The sequence below is a fragment of the Corylus avellana genome, chromosome ca2, assembly GCF_901000735.1.
Source record: "Corylus avellana chromosome ca2, CavTom2PMs-1.0".
Classification (NCBI taxonomy): Eukaryota; Viridiplantae; Streptophyta; class Magnoliopsida; order Fagales; family Betulaceae; genus Corylus; species Corylus avellana.
Window position 1 is genome coordinate 14259222 of NC_081542.1, and position 21990 is coordinate 14281211.

General features: G+C 36.4%; 2 protein-coding genes across 6 annotated transcripts; both read right to left on the bottom strand.

The window, feature by feature from the left end:
• Positions 1-437: 437 nt before the first annotated feature.
• LOC132171548 (BTB/POZ domain-containing protein At1g03010-like) lies at positions 438-5147 on the bottom strand. 3 transcript variants are annotated; one of them, XM_059582896.1, is made up of 5 exons: positions 4721-5147; positions 3285-3351; positions 1782-2981; positions 915-1404; positions 438-744 (listed from the first exon to the last, which is right to left on the bottom strand). In XM_059582896.1, exons 1-5 carry the CDS (start codon positions 4810-4812, stop codon positions 728-730), a joined length of 1866 nt encoding a protein of 621 aa, XP_059438879.1. In that variant the 5' UTR covers positions 4813-5147; the 3' UTR covers positions 438-727. The 3 variants fall into 3 exon arrangements, with proteins under 3 accessions (XP_059438879.1, XP_059438878.1, XP_059438877.1); XM_059582895.1 differs by having other exon boundaries at positions 438-1392; XM_059582894.1 differs by having other exon boundaries at positions 438-1404.
• Positions 5148-16338: 11191 nt separating this feature from the next.
• On the bottom strand, positions 16339-20740 carry LOC132171643 (zinc finger CCCH domain-containing protein 32). 3 transcript variants are annotated; one of them, XM_059583016.1, is made up of 8 exons: positions 20381-20740; positions 20047-20189; positions 19530-19592; positions 19237-19356; positions 18837-19127; positions 18439-18750; positions 17109-17489; positions 16339-16819 (listed from the first exon to the last, which is right to left on the bottom strand). In XM_059583016.1, exons 1-8 carry the CDS (start codon positions 20475-20477, stop codon positions 16787-16789), a joined length of 1440 nt encoding a protein of 479 aa, XP_059438999.1. In that variant the 5' UTR covers positions 20478-20740; the 3' UTR covers positions 16339-16786. The 3 variants fall into 3 exon arrangements, with proteins under 3 accessions (XP_059438999.1, XP_059438998.1, XP_059439000.1); XM_059583015.1 differs by having other exon boundaries at positions 20047-20192; XM_059583017.1 differs by lacking the exon at positions 16339-16819 and having other exon boundaries at positions 16841-17489; positions 20047-20192.
• Between the last annotated feature and the right edge of the window lie 1250 nt (positions 20741-21990).

A 21990-nucleotide genomic window follows, 5' to 3' on the forward strand; every position in this document is an offset into this window, starting at 1 on the left:
AATTTAAGATTACCATACATCTTTCAAAAGTTTGAAATGCCAACAATTCCGTCCAAATTTAGTGTTAAATCTTATCAGAGACAGGGCAATCCCCAAAATATTTTAGTTCAAATTCAAGGTATTTTTGTAATTTTATAAATATCTTAAAAGTATTTAGGGGATTTTACTTATCAATTATTTGATTTAACGCTAAATTTTAACGAAAAGGGTTGACATTGTAAACTTCTGAAAGATGGTAACTTTAAATTGATACTTTTTAAAGTTTAAGGGTACAATTGCAAAAGTGATAAAAGATTGTGGAAGGTAAGTAAAGTTTTCCTAAAAAGTTATTTTACAATTAGTCTCTATGTAAGAGTAACATATGTATTCTGCTTGAAAATTCCAATCTCTTCTTCAGACATAAAGAAACCTCTTTTGTTTGTCATTGCAATAGATCAAATCATTTTAATGTTTGAACATTAGAGGAAACTTTCATCTAGCTGAATATTGTGCTATTTTCAAATATGATGTCAACATTCCATAACAAAAGCTCAGCAATTTCTGCAAGTATAGATGACATCAAGAGTTGCTATATATAATGAAACTAAAACCATGAAAAATTTCATATTACAAAAGAACTTTTTTTTTGAATTCTATTTCAATATTCTAAAAATCCTCACACCTCTGGACATACCTCTTGCATACAAATTTTGATTTGAGTTCCTGCCCTTCATAGCCCATGGAGAAGTCAAGGCATTGATCTCACTGAACACAGTAAACCCAGGATCAATACACAAAATCACACTAAATATATATATATATTACACTATACACTCATGCATATATATTATATTCTACACATTTACACAAAGTTTATGAAACTGAGTGACGCCTTCTCTTCTGAAATGGAAATCGACTCTCTGAGTGAGCCTTACCTCCTATAGGCTTTATGCCATTAATCCGAAACAGGGAATTCAGCTTGCTTAATTTTTTGGTGAATGATTTAAATAGCCTATTGGCAGGATGTGTCTTTACAAGCTCCTGTTTCATGGAGACATGGTCCTTCTCTAAGTCTGTTAGCCTCATTCTCATTCTTGCAACTTCAAGCTTCAGTTCTCTGTTCTCCCTTCTCACTGATGCATAGTTATCTCTTGGTGAGATGGCTCCACTTCCAGCACCACTGCCTGATCGTTGAGGGAACTGGCCATTGATTGCGCCGAAGAAGAACTGGTTGTGATTCCCATTCATGGCATTCCGAAGCCGGATTTGTTCAAAGTATAACACTTGCACAGCCATCTGCACAGGTAGCCTTTCATTCTGTGCTGCATGGCTGCAGGCTTCTTGGGATAGTTTCTGACAGTCAATTGTTTTACAAAGTCGGTAGCGCTCGGAGTCCTTAATATTTGGATGAACCTGTAATAAGAACTGTTAGAATATTAATGTCTACCATTTTCGATCAGCTTAAGCTTTTAATACAAACTGTGATTTAACATAGTTTTAGAGCAGAGATCCTGAGTTTGAACCTCGTCTCCGTAATGGTGATTTAACAAAAACCTTTAAAAGAAAGATCTAAAATGTGTAGTATGATTAATCAAATGATTAAGTCTACCATTTCCTATCAGCTTAAATTCTTAAAACAAATGATGATTTAACATGGTATTAGAGTAGAGGTTATGAGTTCGAACCATGCCTCAGTAATGGTGATTTAACCAAAAACCTTGAAAAAGAAAGATCTAAATACAAGTATAGTATGTTGTTTAGTTGCTTAGGGGAGAGAGAGAGAGAGAGAGAGAGTAGCTTACTTTGAGGAAGATATCCACAGCTCTGTACAATCCATCACTTACTACACGAGCATGGTCTGGAAGCAGTTCTGCTAGTGATATGAACTTTGATGGCAGCAAGTTTGAGTCTAGTGCAACTTCTGCAAGATAATTGTCCAATAACTTTGATACCTTGAGAATTGAACTTTGTTTAGGAGATCCAGGGCTGTCAAAGTCGTATGCCATGTCGCTTTCATCTCTCAAGTGACTATCATCATCATCATCCTCGTCAAGGTTCAGAAACATGGAGAATATCCTCAAGATTGAATCTGTATCATAAAGTGTGCTGTGATTGTTTCCATGTGAATTTGTGGGTATTAAAATGTCTTCTAGAATTGCCTGGTCTAGTTGCAGACCAATTCGCCTCTCCAAATCCGATCTGCACGAAGTAGATGCTGATGCAGCTATCGCTGTTTTCAACAAACTTGAAAGAAATGCCATTGGAACAGGACTCTTCCTTGATTGTGTTGGTAGTAAGCTAACCATTGCTTCAACAATGACTCTTTGCTTCTTCTGCAATTCCAAATCCAAGAGATTTCCTTTGACCAGGTGGGGGTCCTTGGCAACGAGTCCTTGAAGAGAATTATGGGCATAGTTTACCAAAATTTTGCTAATCAAATCCTGTTTTAGACCCTTGGATTTTACTGCTGACAGAACCCTTTGGAAGAAATCAAGATTAAGCACTGTGAGTGATTTTCCCCACCAGTCTGCTGGTGTTTCTGGTTCCATGTTTGGGATAGATTTTGTCGGGAAGTTATGGTGATCAAGTTTTAACAAACCTGAGGTGAGCTGCTCTTTGCATGCATTACTTGCAACTGCATTGATAAGCCTGCTGACCAGGTTGATCTCCTCTGATATTGGCAATAGGCTTTCACAACGGTGAAGAACAGATATTGAGGTTGATATATTGGGGAGCACCATCTCCTTTAGATATGTTTCAGTTCTACTTTCCAGATTTTTCTCTGCAAATTCCTCTGTCATTTCCAGAAAATGAGCTGTGCATCGTAGCATAGCTACATTTGAGAGTGTAATCTCAACATTTACTCCATAACAGAACTTTGCAGCTAGTTCAAATGCCTCTGGTCCACCGGGAACAGCAGGAAGATTTATGCGTGAAACTTTTGAATCTTTTGCTTCCAACAGCAGTTTCCGAATTCTTCCACTCTTAGAAACTAGAGGGAACTGCAAAAGAACCATGACCAGATGACTAAAAGCTTCCAGAAGTGAAGTTCTCTTTTCCTTCTATCCACTACTTTAATCTCATTAATACTACACTTACAAGTTTAAAATCAATTTCACAAAAGATCTTCTGATTATCAAGATTTCTTTTTAGTTTCATTACTAGTAGCCAAATATGTTTCTATGGAGATTGTTGTAATGAATCTGCAGCTTCAAGTTATCTCAAAAAGGAATGAAGTTTGAGTTTTATCGAAAATGCGCAAACAGGTTCATGTTTGGCAGCTCAAAAGTGTTACTAATGTGTACCTTATGAAGGGCAAGGCTTGAGGCTCCAACTTCAACAGTAAGATCGCTAGAAACATCAGATATTGGCCTGAAAAGAGAGAAAACTGCATGATTTAGCAGTGCAGAAAGACAAAAGAATTTCAAAGAAAGAAAATGCTTGAAAGCATACATGTTTGATAGTGCCAATACTTTAGAAACTGTTCTGGAGCTTCTTCTACCATAAACTTAATTTGCATCCCCATGACACCTTAAATCTAAGGACAGTGTGATCCATCTTGATTACATGATTCGACTTGGATGGCCCAGATGGGATAATTATGACTCAATTATATGGTTAGATTCGTGAATGGTTAAAACTGAATAAAAAAAATAAAAAAAAAATCTTTGTGGTTTACTGGCTTGGAGAGATCTGGCGGCAGCCATATGGGACCCTCTTGGATTAAATTGATAGGGATCTACGGTTGTTGTGTTCTGAAAATTAAGGCAGAAGGTTTGTCATCCTCAATGAACTCTTATACGGCCTGCCCGTACTTGTCTAGGGACTTATGGATAGTGAAAATTCAGAAATTATTACCCGGCAAACATTAATTGCAGTTGAGGATGTTGATAGTGCTGAGTGCATTATAGAATATGGACATTTATCAGCACACCCTCGTGCAGCTGTCATATATATAAGGTTTTCAGGGTCAAGGTCACAGGTTAATCTGTCATAATCCTGCTTACCTTTTCTGTGGTGTAGCTATCAAGAAGTGTTGTTTTCTTCCATAAAGTTGTAGGGGGCTCTGGCTTTAGCTAATGAGAAATTGAAGCCTATCACAATATTGTTTGACATATACCAAAAGGCTCTATTTTGGAAAATATGAGGAATACCACAAAAAGGGCTTTTTTTTTTTTTCTTTTTTTTTTTTTGCTTATTTGTTCATCAACCACGACCAGACTCTGAATATTCAAAATATGGCTGGTATTTCGCAACACGACTCGTAAATTCAACACGAACCCAACATAAATTAGCGTGTTATGGGTTTGATTTGTTTAATCTTGTATTCGTGTCTCGTTACGCAAACATGAATTGTCATATGTGGTTTAGAAAAAAGTGCATGATAACCTAGTAAAATTCAAATAACTCAGTTGCTGCAATGTTTAAACCTTCAGAATGCGGTTGAATGTGATCAGATCTACTATTATTGGTAATGCTGTAAAAATGATGATTCAACTTAAATTTCAACATTTATTGATAAACTTCATAACATGTCTGGTTTGCTTCCCTTCTACTCTACAAATCCTTGCACTTTGCATTGCTAGTTAGAAATTTTATCATAATATTTACTGCCTTTTTACTTACTGATGTGCTTGAATTTCCAACTTGCCAAAGTATGAGTGGTAGAAAAAAAGGATGTATAGAATGAAACCAAACTAATAACTTGTTGAGAGAGAGCCAAGAAGGAGAAGATTATTACCATTCAGTGGCATGCCTTATGCTGGAACTTGGACGAAATGATCTCTTCCCTGATATGCTTGGCTTCAAATCACCAACGGTAACAACACCCATCTCTTCAAAAAAAACTGGCAGTTTCTTCCCTAAAATTCCCACTAAGAGCTCTAGAAAATAAAATGTCACTCTTTCAAGAAAATAACTGTTTTAACAACCTCTCTCATTTCAGTTAGAAGCCACAGGAGGCCATGCTGTGGAAAGAAAGCTGCAGTACTGAGATGAAAGTCACAAGAAGCCATGCTGGACTAAAGGGGTAGTGATGACTTTAAAACACACCTTAATGAGTGTTTATAATGTGCTTAATCTAAAGTCAAGGGAAAATGCAGGTGTGGTTGCACTTTTCGGTGAAAGGTAAGGGGAGTGGCCTCCTTTTACATGGTTTTGGCTTTGAGAAATTGCAGGAATCCTGAAGGGTTGCAGTGCTTTTGGGGGCTATAATCATGGCTAGTGAAAGCTACCCACAAAAAGATTAGCTTAAATTAAGTCTTAAATTATGTGTAAAGCTAACTAAAGTGGGAAACTAAAAGAGGATGAGTTGGATTACATGTTATAATGAGAACCCCTGTACACATACATGAGTGGAAATGTTGCCTGTGTTTCCCTCACAGCCAAACTTTGTCTCCTTTCTTTGTAAAATCAATCACAATTAAGCACCAAAAACCTTATTGATTTCACCAGCAGGCAGCAGATTCCTCTCAACTTCTACTGTTTTGACATTTCTGTGCCATGGACACCAATCCCAGTGATCCATTTCTGCCATAACAGACAACCAAGGAAACAATACTTCTGGTCAAAAAAAGGGTACTGCCAATAAAGACGTGTGACCCACTTGGCCTTTTAAGTTGAATTACTCATTATATACCTTACTTCAATATAACCATCATATATATATATTGAACGCTTTTGAATATATATATATATGTATATGTAAGAGTCGGTGTATGGAAGCATGTAGCTAGCTAGTATGTACACCTACATGTGACAACTGTTGAATTAATCATGGCCTAAGATTTGCATCGATCAGGTGTAATGATGATCCCATCAATTTTCCAGCTTTTGTATTGCTGAATGACTGTGTTAGGTTATCAGCAAAAGTTAAGGTTGATCATGTGGTTAAGATCATTCCATTTTGAGGACCATTTCTTAACTTTCCCTCTATTAAAATATTTGTTGCCCTAAGTTTTATTATTATTTTTATTTCTCCCATCCTTATTAAAAAAAAAGTAGGCAAGTGGTCAAATTATTTTAGAATTTTGTTATACCTTTGAAGAAATTTTTTCTCTAACTTTGATTAGAGAAGATTCCTTTAACTCAGTCTAATAAACCGACATTTATTCTTAAAATAATTTTTTCAACCCAATTAAAAAAAAAAAAAATCATCTCGTGCAATTACGCCTTTCTGTCATATGACTAAAAAAATTGCAATTAAATGTATTTCTTGCTCCACCTTTTGTTTTTTTTTTTCTTTCTGCCAATTTTTATTTATTTATTTATTTATTTTTATTTTTTGGTGTTCAATTATTCAAGCAAACTTGAAAGTGGATAAGTTGCATCAAAATGAGAAGTCATGTCCTAAGAATATTATTTACAGGTAATCATGTGCATTATTTTCGAGCAAAAGACAAAAATCTTTTCTTTGCTAGCTAGGTTAAATGATGATAATACCTAGAACCAACCTTTTTTTGTGATAAACTTGGATCGGAATCACCCTTTTTATTTTTATTCTTTTGGCAACCTGCCGAAGCAAAACAAGGCAAAAAATATCTCCGACTGAATAACCTTGTCTACCTGTCTACTCAAACCTCCCAAAGCTACTTTCCCTACTTAAAAATAAATTAATTAATTAAATTAAATAAATAAAAAATGATAGGGGTCAATATTTGACCTATCTAATCTTATAAACCAACCGTTAGATTTGTGGACTTATGTGGACCCTACAAATCTAATGATTGATCTATTAAATTTGTAAGAAAATATGAGCCAAATATGAGAAACTCATTAACCCTTAGCATTTATCATTTTTATTTGGGTAAGGTAAACTAATGCTCTTCTTTCCCCCTTTTTAACTTGGACAAAGCTTATCTATTGTGTCTCAATAGGGCCATGAATACTTTCTATACATGTGATTCTAAGTAACTCTATAATCAAAAGTATCATAATTTTTTGAGACGCGGACGGCCCGTTGAAGAATTATTTGTAAAACTCTAATAAAAATAAGAGGTGAATTACAGAGAGAGCTATATAATATGAATAATGCTAGATACCATCGTTTTATCCTTCTAAAGCTGATGTGGCTTTCAAAATTACCATTTGATCAAAATTCAAGTACGACTAATCTAAAATTTAATGGTGATTTTAGAAGCGACAACAGCTTCAAGATGATTTAGGAAGATAAAAAGATGGTACCTAGCATTGCTCATATAATATTTATACCCAAAACTTTATAAAAGTTAAACTATCAATTATTTATTTGTAATTTCAACTTTTATTTAGAACTATGCACCATATCCAACGGTTCAAAATTTTTTATGACATCGATTTTTTGAGGCCAAATGATTTTTTTCTCTCTCTCTCTCTGTTTTTACACTATGCTAGTTTGGTGAAAGGGATCTGAATCATTAGGACAGCTGAGGAAAGGTGGTGGCCACAATTATGGAGTACAGAAAATAAATAAATAAATATATGCGCCCACCTTTTTTTTTCTTTTTTCTTTTTTTTTTTTTCTTTTTTTTGAATCTTCTGGAACATGATCATAATATATATTATGACACATCGCATGCACAAGGATGATTGCATGGATCATTATGATCCTACGATGATCATTCACCACACCTCACCAACTTAATGTTGGATCTAAAAGAGGATATTGTTTATTAAAGGATTGTTATTTAATATTCGTTTCGTTGGGCATTAATTAAATGATTAAAATTATTTTTTTTTTTTTTATCAATTTTGGAGTTTTGGATAGTTAGGAATTTAATTTGACATGGTATTAAAGTAAAAGTCTTGAATTCGAACCCTAATTTCATAATTTATCATAATTTCAATTAAATATTTCACGTGTTGAGTCTCACGGAGAATTTGAGCCCATGCATAAAGAGAAGTATTAAAATATAAATTAAATTATTAAATTTATCATTTTCTATATGCTTAATTAAGTTTTCAAGTCTTATAGAGACGGATTGATCCAAGTCTTATCTTTTACAAATCTTTTTCTCAAAGAAATTGCCATTCTCAAAATTCTAATTCATGTATTTGCACTTGACCGACCGATATTTTATTATTAAGATAACAACAACAGCAACAACAAAAAACCACAATATTTGTTTTAGAACTAATTTCACACTCTTCCTAAGAAATGGATAAGAATTTCTTACAATTAATTGTCTAAATTTTCGGACTAATGGGCCCGTACTTGCCTTCTCTATGGAAACTGTTCAAATTGTGTGTAATTCAGACAACCAATTAGACCGAATCCTTATTCTTAAGGCAAAACCAAATTGAAATCCACTACAATTAACTCTTCATCAAAAAAAAAAAAGGTGTGGATGGGTGGAAATTGCCAAGTTGGAATTGCAAACTAGGGTTATAGATGGGCCTCCACATGATCCACCTTTGTTGAAAATGTTGGTACGTACGCCCGAACAGAATCCCCGAGGCTTTACAGTTCACAAATGGGCCTGTGTAATTTAACGGGTCGTCAATGGGTACGGACTACTTGGATCCACATAATCATAGAGCCCCACGCCCCATCAGTTTCAGGCATCTTTTTGTACTATGTTTGACGAGGATTATGAGTGTGACCCGGATGGGTTGAGATGAATGAATGTCTGCTATTTTGTTCAAAGTGTTTTTACTTTGAACCAAAGCTTTTTTCCAATGCCATCATTTTTTACAAGTAGAATTCATTTGAAGTTAGCTTTTTCCACAAGGATTAAAGTGAAAAATAAATAAATAAATAAACCCATCTACTTTTACCTGCCTTTACGCCAAAATCAAAGCTTTAGTGGAACCAAGCTTTTTTATTTTTTCTTGTCCCCCGCTAAGACCATGTGCTCATCCTCACGTGTGCTCCAAATCACTTGTTTCTTTGCACTTTTTGCATATGGATCTAGATAAGGTACAATGAGAATGGTTCATGTGCAATGAGTTGTTCTACTAGGAGTTCAAGTACTTACGCGGGTTGTCTGAACACCTGCAATGAGTAGTAGTAGTTTATGTGAGATGGCACTTGGGCCTCACCTTATTTCAGTACGAGCTCAAACAAGAGCTCGGACACTTACTCGGGCTGGCTAGACACTTGTTCAAATATGATGAGACTTGGGTGCCATCTCATTGCACTTGATTCCCATCATTTGCATAGAATCGCAATGGATCTTTAGATAATACTCTCCTAGTAAGGATATCGAAGTGGATTTAGAATACTTTTCCAGTGATAATTTATTGTCTAACTATTTCTTATAAGATATGATCGATCAAGTAATAATTTGTTTTCACATAAATATACAAAGAATATTTAAAAAATAATAATAATAATCTATCACTTTATATTTTAGAATGCTTCTTTCTAATTTTATCTCAAATTTCAAGAATTAGGACTAATAAAATAAAAAATAATGATCCTTAGAAAACAAATGTTACACAAAATAAAAATAAAAAATTATCTCTCAACTTCACCTGGAGGCTTGTATTCAAAGTCAAACTCACTTCCGTTCTACTTCCTTCAAGTGAGTTTTCTCAGAGTCTAGGCCAGAAAATAAAAAATTACAAAATGTCATATTTAACAAAGAATTTGGAAAATGAATGCATATAATTGAATAATAAGACCTTCTGTGGTTGTTTTAGTTTCTTGGTTGAAAGTATTAGCTAGGGGCCTATTCAAGTCATCAAAAAATAAAGGGAAAAGTATAATTTAGCCCCCTAAATTACCAACCATTTTCATTTTAGCCCCTTAATATTCAAAAAGTGATAAAGTAGCTCTCCAAACTACCAACCAGTTGCAATTTGGTCACTCCATTAGTCATTACCGTCAAATAGGATGGAAAATGACAGATAAAACTCAAAATTAAATACCCAAAAGCTACAACATTAACCCAGAAAATTCATCAACAAAATACTCCAAACAACCTAAATCCATTCTCAACTGAAAATCAATCATAACTACCTAACAGAACAAGGAATCCCAAAATAGAGGACCCAATAAATCACAAAGAGATCCAAACGGAAAATACCATAACTTCTTAGCTACTGGGAACGATTTCTGAACTCAGAGACCACAGGGTTTGGTGTTGCTCAGCCACCCACTGTTACAGTTCTTTTGAGGGGCTTATGTGCTAGAGGTAGGAGAAGGTAGAAAAAGATGAGTTGTCGAGTTCAGTAAGTGGAAGGTTATGTGTGCAAGTCAGGTATTGGACACGTGGGCTAAACTGTTGAGAATAGTTAGCTTAGTTGGAGAATAACTAATTGGAGGTTGGGCAGTTCGATGGCTGTTTGGGGGTCAACGCACGTGGGCCTTTGAGTGGTTGGGTTGGTTATAACTAGATTGGGAATAATTCTCTACAACTGGGCTTATTGTATAGTTTTGTTTGCTATAAAAGGCCCAAGGCCTGCGCTTTGTAATTCATTCAGACTTTTGGCTATCAGCTTGTATGTTTAGAAGTAGCTGTTGCATAGCTTGTAGATTTCTGTAGTGAGGAGACTAATCATCTCGAACTGATCATTGTAAAAATCTACTTTGAGTCTGAATAAAGAGTGAAGTTTCATTCCATTTTTCAGTAGATTCTTCTTTCAAATCTTGCTAGAATATTTAGAGTGTAACAAGTGGTATCAGAGCACTTTCTTGGCACTAGAGCTTTGCTGGACGCATCTATAGCCGACGGCAACAACAGTGAATTGGCCCTGTGTCACAAATAATAGAGGAATGGCATGAGGAATTTCGCCAAAGCATGCTGGAATATCATGAGGAAGTTCGCCAGAACATGGAAGAATTTTGTGAGGAAAGTCGCAAGTACTGCAGTCAAATGAATTGCGAATTGGACAATATACTTAATATTTGTCGAGAACTTGAAGAAGAAGAAGTGAACAACATGCCAAACCAAAAGGTGCTTGACACATTAAAGGGCGTTGACGATCAAATGGAAGAAAGCTTCGATCATCTCAAGTATCATGACACTCACAACAATGATGACTTTACCATGATTCCAGAGATCAAATCCATGGAGTTGCAGAGGGGACATCCGGTTCCTGAGCATGAAGATGAGCATTAGGTCTGCCCATAGAACAAGTCAAAAAATCAAGGAAGGAAGTCCAACAAGCTGCTGATCCAAAGGAAGCATTTGTGAAGAAGATATTGTGCTGGGTTCAAGAGTGCCCTCTGATGGAGGAGATGGAACAAAAGTTGGCGATTCACATCTGGAGCTCCTTTTTTGTTGCAGTATTTGATTGTGTATGTTGTGAATGTCATTTTCTTCAAACACCGATGGCGTTGGAAGTTAGGTTCAGCTCCCACAGTCTAGCTTCTTGCATTATGTATGGAAGAGGATAGGTGTTTTTGGCAATGGTTGAGCTACTGGTTAGTTGGCAAGGCCAGAACCCTGAAGAGGCTACTTGGGAGGCTTTTCATCAGTTGAAATCATCCCATCCACACCTTGTGGGCAAGGTGTTTTGAGGAGAAGGGTATTTGTTACAGTTCTTTTGAGGGGCTTATGTGCTGGAGGTAGGAGAAGGTAGAAGAAGATGAGTTGTCGAGTTCAGTAAGTGGAAGGTTATGTGTGCAAGTCAGGTATTGGACATGTGGGCTAAGCTGTTGAGAATAGTTAGCTTAGTTGGAGAATAACGAATTGGAGGTTGGGCAGTTCGATGGCTGTTTGGGGGTCAACGCACGTGGGCCTTTGAGTGGTTGGGTTGGTTTTAACTAGATTGGGAATAATTCTCTGCAGCTGGGCTTATTGTATAGTTTTGTTTGCTATAAAAGGCCCAAGGCCTGTGCTTTGTAATTCATTTAGACTTTTGGCTATCAGCTTGTATGTTTAGAAGTAGCTGTTGCATAGCTTGTAGATTTCTGTAGTGAGGAGATTGATCATCTCAAACTGATCATTGTAAAAATCTACTTTGAGTCTGAATAAAGAGTGAAGTTTCATTCCATTTTTCAGTAGATTCTTCTTTCAAATCTTGCTGGAATTTTTGAAGTGTAAAACCCACGACGATGATCTCTCTCTCAGGTTGGTTCTCCATTTTTCTCACACTAGCTCGTCCACTCTCTCTGTCTCAACTCGTAGAAAAGGAGAAGAAATGATAAGAAGAAACGGGTAAGGGAAGAAAAGGGAACATGGGTATTTTGGAGTATAGAGTATTTTGTTGATGAATTTTATGGGTTAGTTTGGGACCACAGGCTTGATCGCAAAGATTGTCTAGGTGCCCCTTGTTCACTGATTCAGAGGTGAATAGAAAGGTCTCCATTTCTTCAAGTTCAAGCTCGGCCACCCCACAAGCCTATGGGTGGCCGCCCAGCTACCCCCATGGCCGGCGAGCCACCCGTAACCATCTTTTTTTTTTTTTTTTAAACGAAGTCGTTTTTTGGGGCATTTTTAAATTGATTTTTTTTTTTTCAAAATGACAATTTAGTAATTTAACCTTGCCAAAACGACATAGTATTCAATTTTTCATCCTATTTGACAGTAATGACTAACAGAGTGGTCAAATTGTAACTGATTGATAGTTTGGAAGCTACCTTATCACTTTTTAAACATTAAGGGGCTAAAAATGAAAATGACTGGTAGTTTGAGGGGCTAAATTATATTTTTCCCAAAAATAAATTTAAATCGAGAAAGATTAACAAATAGAGCAACATTTGATAAGAACAAGCAGAGCATATAAAACGAGAAAGAAAAATCATCCACAGTAAGGAGAATCAAGACAAAACCATAGGATAAAAATAAATAAATGAAAGAAGATGACAAATAAAAGAAATCATCATTCACCATTTCTGTCAAAATAAGAGAATGAATGTTCACGAGAAAACAGCAACCCATCGTGTGTAGAATTTCTTGAAACGGTAAATGGATGAAAGTAGGGCTGTAATCGAACCAAGCCGAGCTCAAACTTATCACCGAATTAGATAATTTGTTCAAATTTGACTCATTTATCTTTCTAACAAACTCAAGCTTGTTCATAAGTTGCTCATTTAATTTATTTATTGGGAAAAATATAAAAAAGCCCCCCAAACTACCAGCCATTTTCGATTTAGCCCCCTAATGTTCCAAAAGTGATAAAGTAGCCCCCCAAACTACCAAATTATTGCATTTTGGCCACTCTGTTAGTCAAAACCGTCAGTTTGAACGGAAACTACAAAACGACGTCGTTTGTTACGGGTAAGTTACTACAATGCCCTTTTGAGAAAAATATAAAAAAGCCCCCCAAACTACCAGCCGTTTTCATTTTAGCCCCCTAATGTTCAGAAAGTGATAAAGTAGCCCCCTAACTACCAAACAGTTGCAATTTGACTACTCCGTTAGTCATTACTGTCAAATATGATGGAAAATTCAAAACTACGTCGTTTTAACAAGGGTAAGTTACTAAAATGCCCTTTTAGGAAAAAAAATCATATTAAAACAAGCGCGCTAAACGGCACCGTTTTTCTTGAAATTAGGGTTTCCTTACACTTACCAAAACGGCGCCGTTTTGATAAGTGTTAGGAATAAAAGAAAAAACCTTAGACCCCATGCAGAAAAAACCCCCAACCCCAGTTTATCTCTCTCCCCCAAACCGTCGGCCACCACGTCGTTCTATCTCCGGCAACCTTCTCCCTCAAGTGAAAAAAACGCAACACCCCTCTCTCTCTTTCTCTCAAAACCGACTGCCCCTGCCACCACCATCCATCACCGCCGGCCACACCATCCACTAGCTACGAAGCGCCACCGAAAAATTCTTACCCATTGTAGAAATCAAACAAAAAAACCACGTTCGTAGATAAACAACACCGATCCGACAGCTATACCATGAAATACAATAAAAAGATTGAGTTATGGGTAAGATTTACAGGCTGCCGGAGATAGACGACGTGGTGGCCGGCGGTTTTGGGGAGAGAGATAAACTAGGGTTGGGGGTTTTTTCGTGGGTCACCTGCGTGGGGTCTAGGGTTTTTTCTTTTAATTCCTAACACTTGCCAAAGTGGCGTCATTTTGGTAAGTGTAAGGAAACCCTAATTTCAAGCAAAACGGCGACGTTTTGCTTGCTTGTTTTAATATGATTTTTTTTTCAAAAAGGGCATTTTGGTAACTTACCATTGCCAAAACGACGTAGTTTTAAATTTCTCATCATATTTGATGGTAATGAATAACGGAGTGGCCAAATTGCAATTGTTTGGTAGTTTGGGGGCTACTTTATCACTTTCTGAATATTAGGGGGCTAAAATGAAAACGGCTGGTAGTTTGGGAGGCTTTTTTATATTTTTCCCAAAAGGGCATTGTAGTAACTTACCCGTAACAAACGACGTCGTTTTGCAGTTTCCATCCAAACTGACTGTTTTGACTAACAGAGTGGCCAAAATACAATAGTTTGGTAGTTTAGGGGGCTACTTTATCACTTTTGGAACATTAGGGGGCTAAATCGAAAACGGCTAGTAGTTTGGGGGGCTTTTTTATATTTTTCCCTTATTTATTCTTTATATAAAGTCAACTTCTTCTTCTTCTTCTTTTTTTGCGTAAATCCATATTAATTATTGTTAAGATTTTATTATTCGAGTTAAACAAACAAATTAAATTAGATCTTAAATAATCCAATCTTGAGTTTCTATGTATGTTTTATAGTATTTATAAGGGAAATTATATATAAAATCTTTAGGTCAACGCGCTTTTATTAAAAACTCTCTGGGTATTTTTTTTTGGAAATTTAGTCCCTGGGTAACTCGAAACTACTAGAAACTCCCTTCCGTCAATTTTTGTTAACTACCGTTAGTCCACTCAAAACTCACCGTTTTATCTAATTAAAATATTCATTTTTTTATTAATTTAATTTAAAAAATTAAATCTAAAAAAAAAACAAAAAATTGAAGGGTGGCCAAGAGTGGCTGTAAGCCACCCCAGGGTGGTTTGCCCACCCCTGGGGTGGCTCGAGCCACCCCACCTTCAATTTTTTTTTTTAGATATAAATTTTTAAATTAAATTAATAAAAAATGAATATTTTAATCAGATAAAACGGGGAGTTTTAAGTGAACTAACGGCAGTTAACAAAAATTGACGGTATGGAGTTTTCTAGTAGTTTCGAGTTACCTAATGACTAAATTTTTTTAAAAAAATATCCAGGAAGTTTTTAATAAAAGCGCGTTAACCTAAAGATTTTATATATGATTTTCCTATTTATAAATTCACTATGCACATGCATACACATGCATTAATATATACACATAAACATACATATATCTACATCAAGACTCACAATAACAATAATTCAAGTTATATCTATTATAGTATTTATCTTTACTTAAAATGTTCTAATTATGAAATTAAAATAATACTATAAAAATAATAAAAATAAAGTTACGCGAATTTATATGAGCTTGTATACTATATTTGTATATACGAATTTATACTAATATAGTTGATTTAATAATCTAGCTTACTTTTATGTTCATAATCAGCTCATTTATTAAACCAGCCGAATTGAAGTCGAGTTTATACGAATAAGTTGTGAAACGAGCATACTTCATTTACAACCCTAGTAACAAGTAAAAGTATAAGCAACAAAAGACTAGGGAAAAGACATATATGACAAGTAAAAGTAAAAGCAAGAAAACATAAACAAATGCATGTGCTTTTGTTTTTTGTTTTTAAAATCAGAAAAAAACACTCCTGAAAGGTATAAAGGTTCTTTATATACATGTCTGCAATCTGTTGATGTTGTAAAACTAAAGCATCTAAGGGATTTTGTATACGTTTTTCAGTCTCTGGTCAGCATCAAAAAGAAAGAAAGTACCCTTTTTTTTGTTCATCTTTTTCCGTACTATTATTGTCTATTCTTGATCTGATTCATGTATGATAATTTTCAATACAATTTCCTTCTTTCTTTGTGTACCCGAAAAGAAAAAGAGACAAGAAAACCATGCTGATTGATATAAAAATCAATGATGTGACCGTATATAAAAGGCTATGGAAAAAAGAAGCCATAAAAAATTTTAAAAAAAAAATTAGAATTGAATGTATGTTGTTAGAGATGATGGCTTATATTCTGAATAATTATATATTGGTCTCTAGTAATAGTATAATGGTCATATGGGCAGAGCGAGTGAAGCTCGTGCTGCCTATTGCGGCTTAATTTTAGTTTGTTATGCCCAAATCAAATAATAGGTTATGGAGTGGAGGCGAATATATTGAGAATTCCAATGAAATAGGTTAGGGTTTTAATTGGAAACAATATATAGAAATTGTAACCCTATTCTTTTTCGATTGAAATTAGCAGTTTGCTCCTATGGAGCATGTAAATTCTGTGTTTCATTTTCTTTCTTTAATCATTTATCCTTTAAGACATGGATTTCTATGTGATTGTAGCTCTTCTATTGACAATGTCTGATCATGTAAACTGAATTCAAATTCAAAAACCAGCTTTGAACAAATTGAGACAAAAGGAAAAAAAAAAAAAAAATTATACAACATTTGCCGTCTATTTTGAATACTGGACAAGCATTGTTGAAATATCCAGCTTTCTGATGCTATCATGATGTTACATTAACCATTTAATTCTGGACAATTCATGTTGATATTGTCACCTGGGCTTTTAATGCTTTGTGATAGGGTGCAGAAATTCAACAAGCAGCGCCTGTTGATGTGACCATGTGACCCATGTTTTTTGCAGGGTATAAAGGGCAAGATTGAATTGGATAGAGATTTTCATAAGTTTTGCTATGAAAGAGCTCCGATGAAACCCACCTGCCCGAGTAGATGAGACTCACATTTACTGCAATCCGGCCAGCAAATTGTTGAAAATCCGAATCCAAGTTGAGTTGTGCCTGTGAGGCTTGCATGGAAAGCCTCAAGGTTCACATACAATCCCCACCCAACCATAGACCTTTCTGAATTCACAACGTACAAACTAGTGTAAAACACCTTTAGATACTTCCTCACTTTCATAAAATGTATAAATACTACAATGTATATAGATATATTCATGACAATATACAAAGGAAATGAGAAAGAGATGTGATGAGTCCAAGTGTGAGCTAAACCAAATTGATTGATATAATTGACTACTAAAAACTTGCTGATATCTATAAATAGAAAGGATAATGATGCTGCTGAAACCATATTCAGAAGACAATGAAGAATGGCTATTAGGTTTTTGCATTAGGTTGAACGACGAACCTCACCACTTTGTCTTGTGCTTCTGCCGCTGCTTAAAGGGGAAGAAATCTGACTTGAAAGTTGCACTTCAGAGAGTGAAGCTGACCCAGTTTGAGAAAAAATTAAGCCAACTGTACTACTGGTATTGCCAGAAGAGGGCATTCTGGTTGAATAAGATTCTCTTTGGGGCCCGGAAATCAGTTCAGGCCGAAGCTCGGAAGAAGAGGATGAAGGAGCCAGAGTAGCTAGGAAAGACCCAACTGGGTATGGAGCAACTGGCATATCAATGAGAGATGATGCAGATGGACTGTATCTCATTGTCCCCATCGGATGGTCAAATTTACACGTTGATCCAAATTTGCAATGCCCATTTTGCAAGTAAAAAGCACAAGGCTGCGCCCCCTGTTTTGGGAAAATATGAAACAAACGAAAATGATGCCCTAAGAAAAAGCATATTGATTTACAAAGTCTCTGCATCTCAGCATTATGAAAATATGGTTAGGAGCAAGTGATACACTAGCTGTTCAAGATATCAATATCAACATTGGAAAGGGAAAATAATGCAGAAACAAATTGCTGCAGAAAATGGAAGGCAACATCATTTATAATGCTCGCAACATTATGATCTGTTGACAGCAAATTTGAGGTATAACACAGTATACGAAGGCAGCTGTGATGTACACAAGAGATGTTGCACCTGATAGAGTTCAATTCATATTTACTATGCAACAGAAGAAAGGGGAGGGTAGATACATGGTGGCAACAAGGCATACTTATGACGAAGTTGATAACCAAACTCTTCTATAAAGAGTAGGCCGTTGAAAGACCCACCAATACCAAGGTACTTTATTCAGGACTTTGATACAACCGCAGCTGTCAAACATTTTTCTGAATATATTGATATTCTCTCACATATTTGATTCCCTATAAAAAAGTACTCATTTTTCAAACCAAAGTAGAAAAAATCTTAAGAATGTATAATCTGCTATATTAATCATGTTCCCAAATTACTCATATCATGACACCAATAACTTTGTAGCAAAGACCCTCTATGACAGGATGATTTTCATTAGCAGACCATAGTAAATCATAAAACTTCTCTAAGAAAAACAACATTCATGACCAAAACATGATTGCCAAACTAAACTCACTAAAAAGGAAGAAAACCTAATTACTCCTTGCATCAATATGGTTGGCATATAAGAAGTGAAGAACCAAATAACTAACTAAAACCTACTACTCATGACACCTAACATCTAACACAAAACCTTGGTTCAACAAAATGATAAGATGAATTAAATTAAATTAAAAGAAAAAAAGTGCTTAGCCTAAGACAAGTACTATTTCATACCAGACGCAAGGGGAGACCAATGGGGCTAAGGAAAGTCCTGGGAACAACCCGGTCCCGAGGATGATGATAGCGGCAAGATGATCTGAATTTACAGTCCCCCGTTCTCATATAGTACTGGCATTCAGGCTCGCCAGGTCTCTCAGGAAATGCTTGTTCCTTCTGGCTACTGCTTGAAGGGTCAGCAGAAGAGGGTAATGACGGATAAGGTCGCCCAAGTGCAGGTGATGATGATGATAATGGTGTCACTCCATACAGAGAAGTTGCTCCAACTGCAGGCTGAGCACCAGGAGATAGTGCAGGGCTGACAGGTGTCTGCACCAAGTAAGCCAATAACATTAAAAAAAATATGCATAATTCTAGGCATATCTCAATCTCATCTAGTGCAGTTTGTAGCATACCGAATAAGGACTCCAACCCTGAATAGGAACAAGCCCTGGGGAAAGCAGGACAGGACCATAAGTCCCTTGCACATAAGAACCAGGTAATAGCGGAGGCCTAGGCACCCTCAAGCTGGTGGATGCACTGCCATACTGGTCAGGTGTAGGATGCGAAGGAGACTGCACCGGTGGATAAAACTGAGGTGCAGAAGCTGGCATTGAGGTACCAGCTGTTTGAGGATGATGGAATTTACAAGTTAAACCAAATTTGCACTGCCCCGTTTTCAAATAATAGGAGCATTCTTTCTCACCCTGTGAAACAAATGCTTGTGATTCAATTGTAGTATACTCAAGATGCCATGACACATTGATATTAGATTGTGTGTAAGCAGCATGGGAATGAAAAGAAGGGAAGTCAAACCGGTCGTAATGGGTATCCATAAATATTTAGTGGAGCTTGGCTCAAGGATCCACCTCCGTGTTTTGGATGGTGAAATTTGCAGGACGCACCAAATTTACACGTCCCAGTTTTCAAATAATACTGCACATCAGGAAACAGACATAAGAAATATAAAAGGAACACAAATCGTTTCACAATATACAAGCCAGATAATAAAAATTATAAGCAGATCTCCCAGGAATCTGCATTGAGAAGTTATCATGCACCAGAAGCTCACTTAAGGTTTTACAATCAATCATTACACAATAGTATACCTGACATGCAGGTTCCCCCACTCGCTCTGGGTACTCCCCTGTAGCTCTTACAGCTTCCGCAACCTGAGCAGCATAAATCCCAATTTACATTTTAGAAACCACACTTTCTAATCCTGGTCACTAGTAAATCCAAAGGAACGAAAACGAGTAATCTCTGAATCACAGACTTGCTGTTTGGCACTGAATAAAACAAAAAAAACACCACTTCACCGACACAATTACACAAAAATCACGCCAATGCCCAGCCCAAGCAAATTTTCCTTCGTTATCCTCAGATTTTTTTTAAGCAAACAAACAAATACCAAGTTTCCGACAAAATTTCCTAAAAGAATTGGTGCACAACCCTGCCAAAATACTCCAATTGCGCATAATTAAACTAAATTACATAACCCATTGCATTAACAACAGCTGCTAATTCAAATCCAGTTCATATAACACACACAACATCCAAACAACACCAAGAAACACAACAAACCGATTCAAATGCACATAATTTAAGACGATAAGAGTAGTTTACCGCGGCGCGATCACGAGGGTGATTGTACCGGCACCTGCTACCGTATCCACAGAACCCGGTTCGCATGTAGTACACGCAATTGGGCACGCCGGGTCGCTCCGGGTACAATTCGCTGCTCTTCAGCCCCAATTGCCACATGGACCCTACTATTCACCCGAAAAAAGAAAAAAAGAAAAAAAAACCTCTTATCACCATCACCACAAAACCCTAACCAAACCCCCCACATTGCAAAAACCCTAGAAAAAACTCCCACATCCAAATACCAAAAACGTAAAAAATTAAACGCAAACGAAACCGAAAATTCGAATGCTAAAAGCGAAATGGGAATAGGTACCGTCAAGCCCGGTCTCGCCGCCGGAGGGAACCCACTCCTGCTGGTTTTGAGCCGATTGGGAGCCATTTCTCGCCGGGTTGCGACCGTACAATTCCATCGAAACGCGTTTCGTTTCTTTTATTCTATTTTCGGGGTTCTGTACAGGTTACCGAAACTATACAGGAACGAAACGGGAACGTTCCTACAAGAACTCTACACTTCCCCTAGAATGTTCTCGAAGGATCGGAGAGCTCGATCCGCCGAGACTCGCCGCGAGGAAGCAGAAAGATAGGGGGGAGCTTGGGTTTCACTGTAATAATGGAAGCTCTTTCTTTCTAAGACTGTACGGTCTGGTTTCGTGCATTTCAGTTTTTGTGTGCTTGTGTGTTGTGTGCGCGCGTGTGTACGTGTCCCTTGTCTTTTTTTTATATATATTTTTTTTTTATAATTTTTTTTTTATTTTTCTATTTTCTTTTTGTGTTTGCCTTTGTTTTCGTACCCGCCAGAGGGAGCACCTGCCCTGGGAAGTGCGATTTAACTGGGTTTTTGGTCCTATTTGAGTAAATGGGGGTAACCGACACTTTCGGCTCCAGGCAAAATGAATCAAATGCCCTCCAGCTTCCGCCGCCTCTGGTACGCAGCCGAGGATAAAAATTCACAACAATTAACTGTTCAAATTGTGAATAACAGATTTCATATGAGATTTATTTATCCGAATAAGTAACTAGACAATTCAAAATTTATTTAGACACACAACAATTCGATCAAATAATTGGTGTGGATTTTAATTTGGGACTCGGTCTTGTGGGTGGGGCAAATGTGTCATTTGGGAAGGGTAGGGCAAATGTGCCTGCTCATTGGTCTGTGTATATTGATGAGGGGCTTGGGAGTAGTCAAGTGGATATTTATTGGGGGATAGGGGAGTTGCTTTGGTCGGTTATAGTCCAAGGGTAGCTTTAGGGCTTTTTTTCTCATTTTTTTGGCGGGGCCAGAAAATTTGTGTACTGTATTTGGAGGGTAAAGTGCTTGTGTTTGTCCAATGTGGCTTGGGTCTTTTGCAAGTGGGGGTCGGAGTGATAGCTTTGGGTGCAAATGGTTCAAAGATATGCACTCAATTCATAATGATATGGTTCCATGAACATGGATATGATTTTTATGGTGACTAAAACTTTCAAACTTCATTTTAGTATGCTTACCTTTGAATCAGGATCTACTAAAATTCTTAAGGAAATTTTGATTTTTAGAATTTCAGATTTAGGTCGTCTATTTTTCATCTAAGGGTTATTGTTTTGCCACGTGTCCCACTACTAATAAAATAATAAAATATTTATTTTATTATTTTATTAGTAGTGGGACACGTGGCAGAACAATAATCATTAGATGAAAAATGGACAACCTGAATTCGAAATTCCAAAAACTGAAATTCCCTAAGAATTTCAATAAATCCTAATTCCTTACCTTTTTGGTAAAAAAAAAAAAGGGTAAAGTCCACTTAACCCCCTCAAAGTTCTATCACTACAATGACAATCTACTCCTCAAACTATCAATTACAACAATTTGCCCCCCAAATTACTAAAACAATGACAATGTACCCTTAAAAAATTGAAAATAAAATTAAATTTTAGTATTTT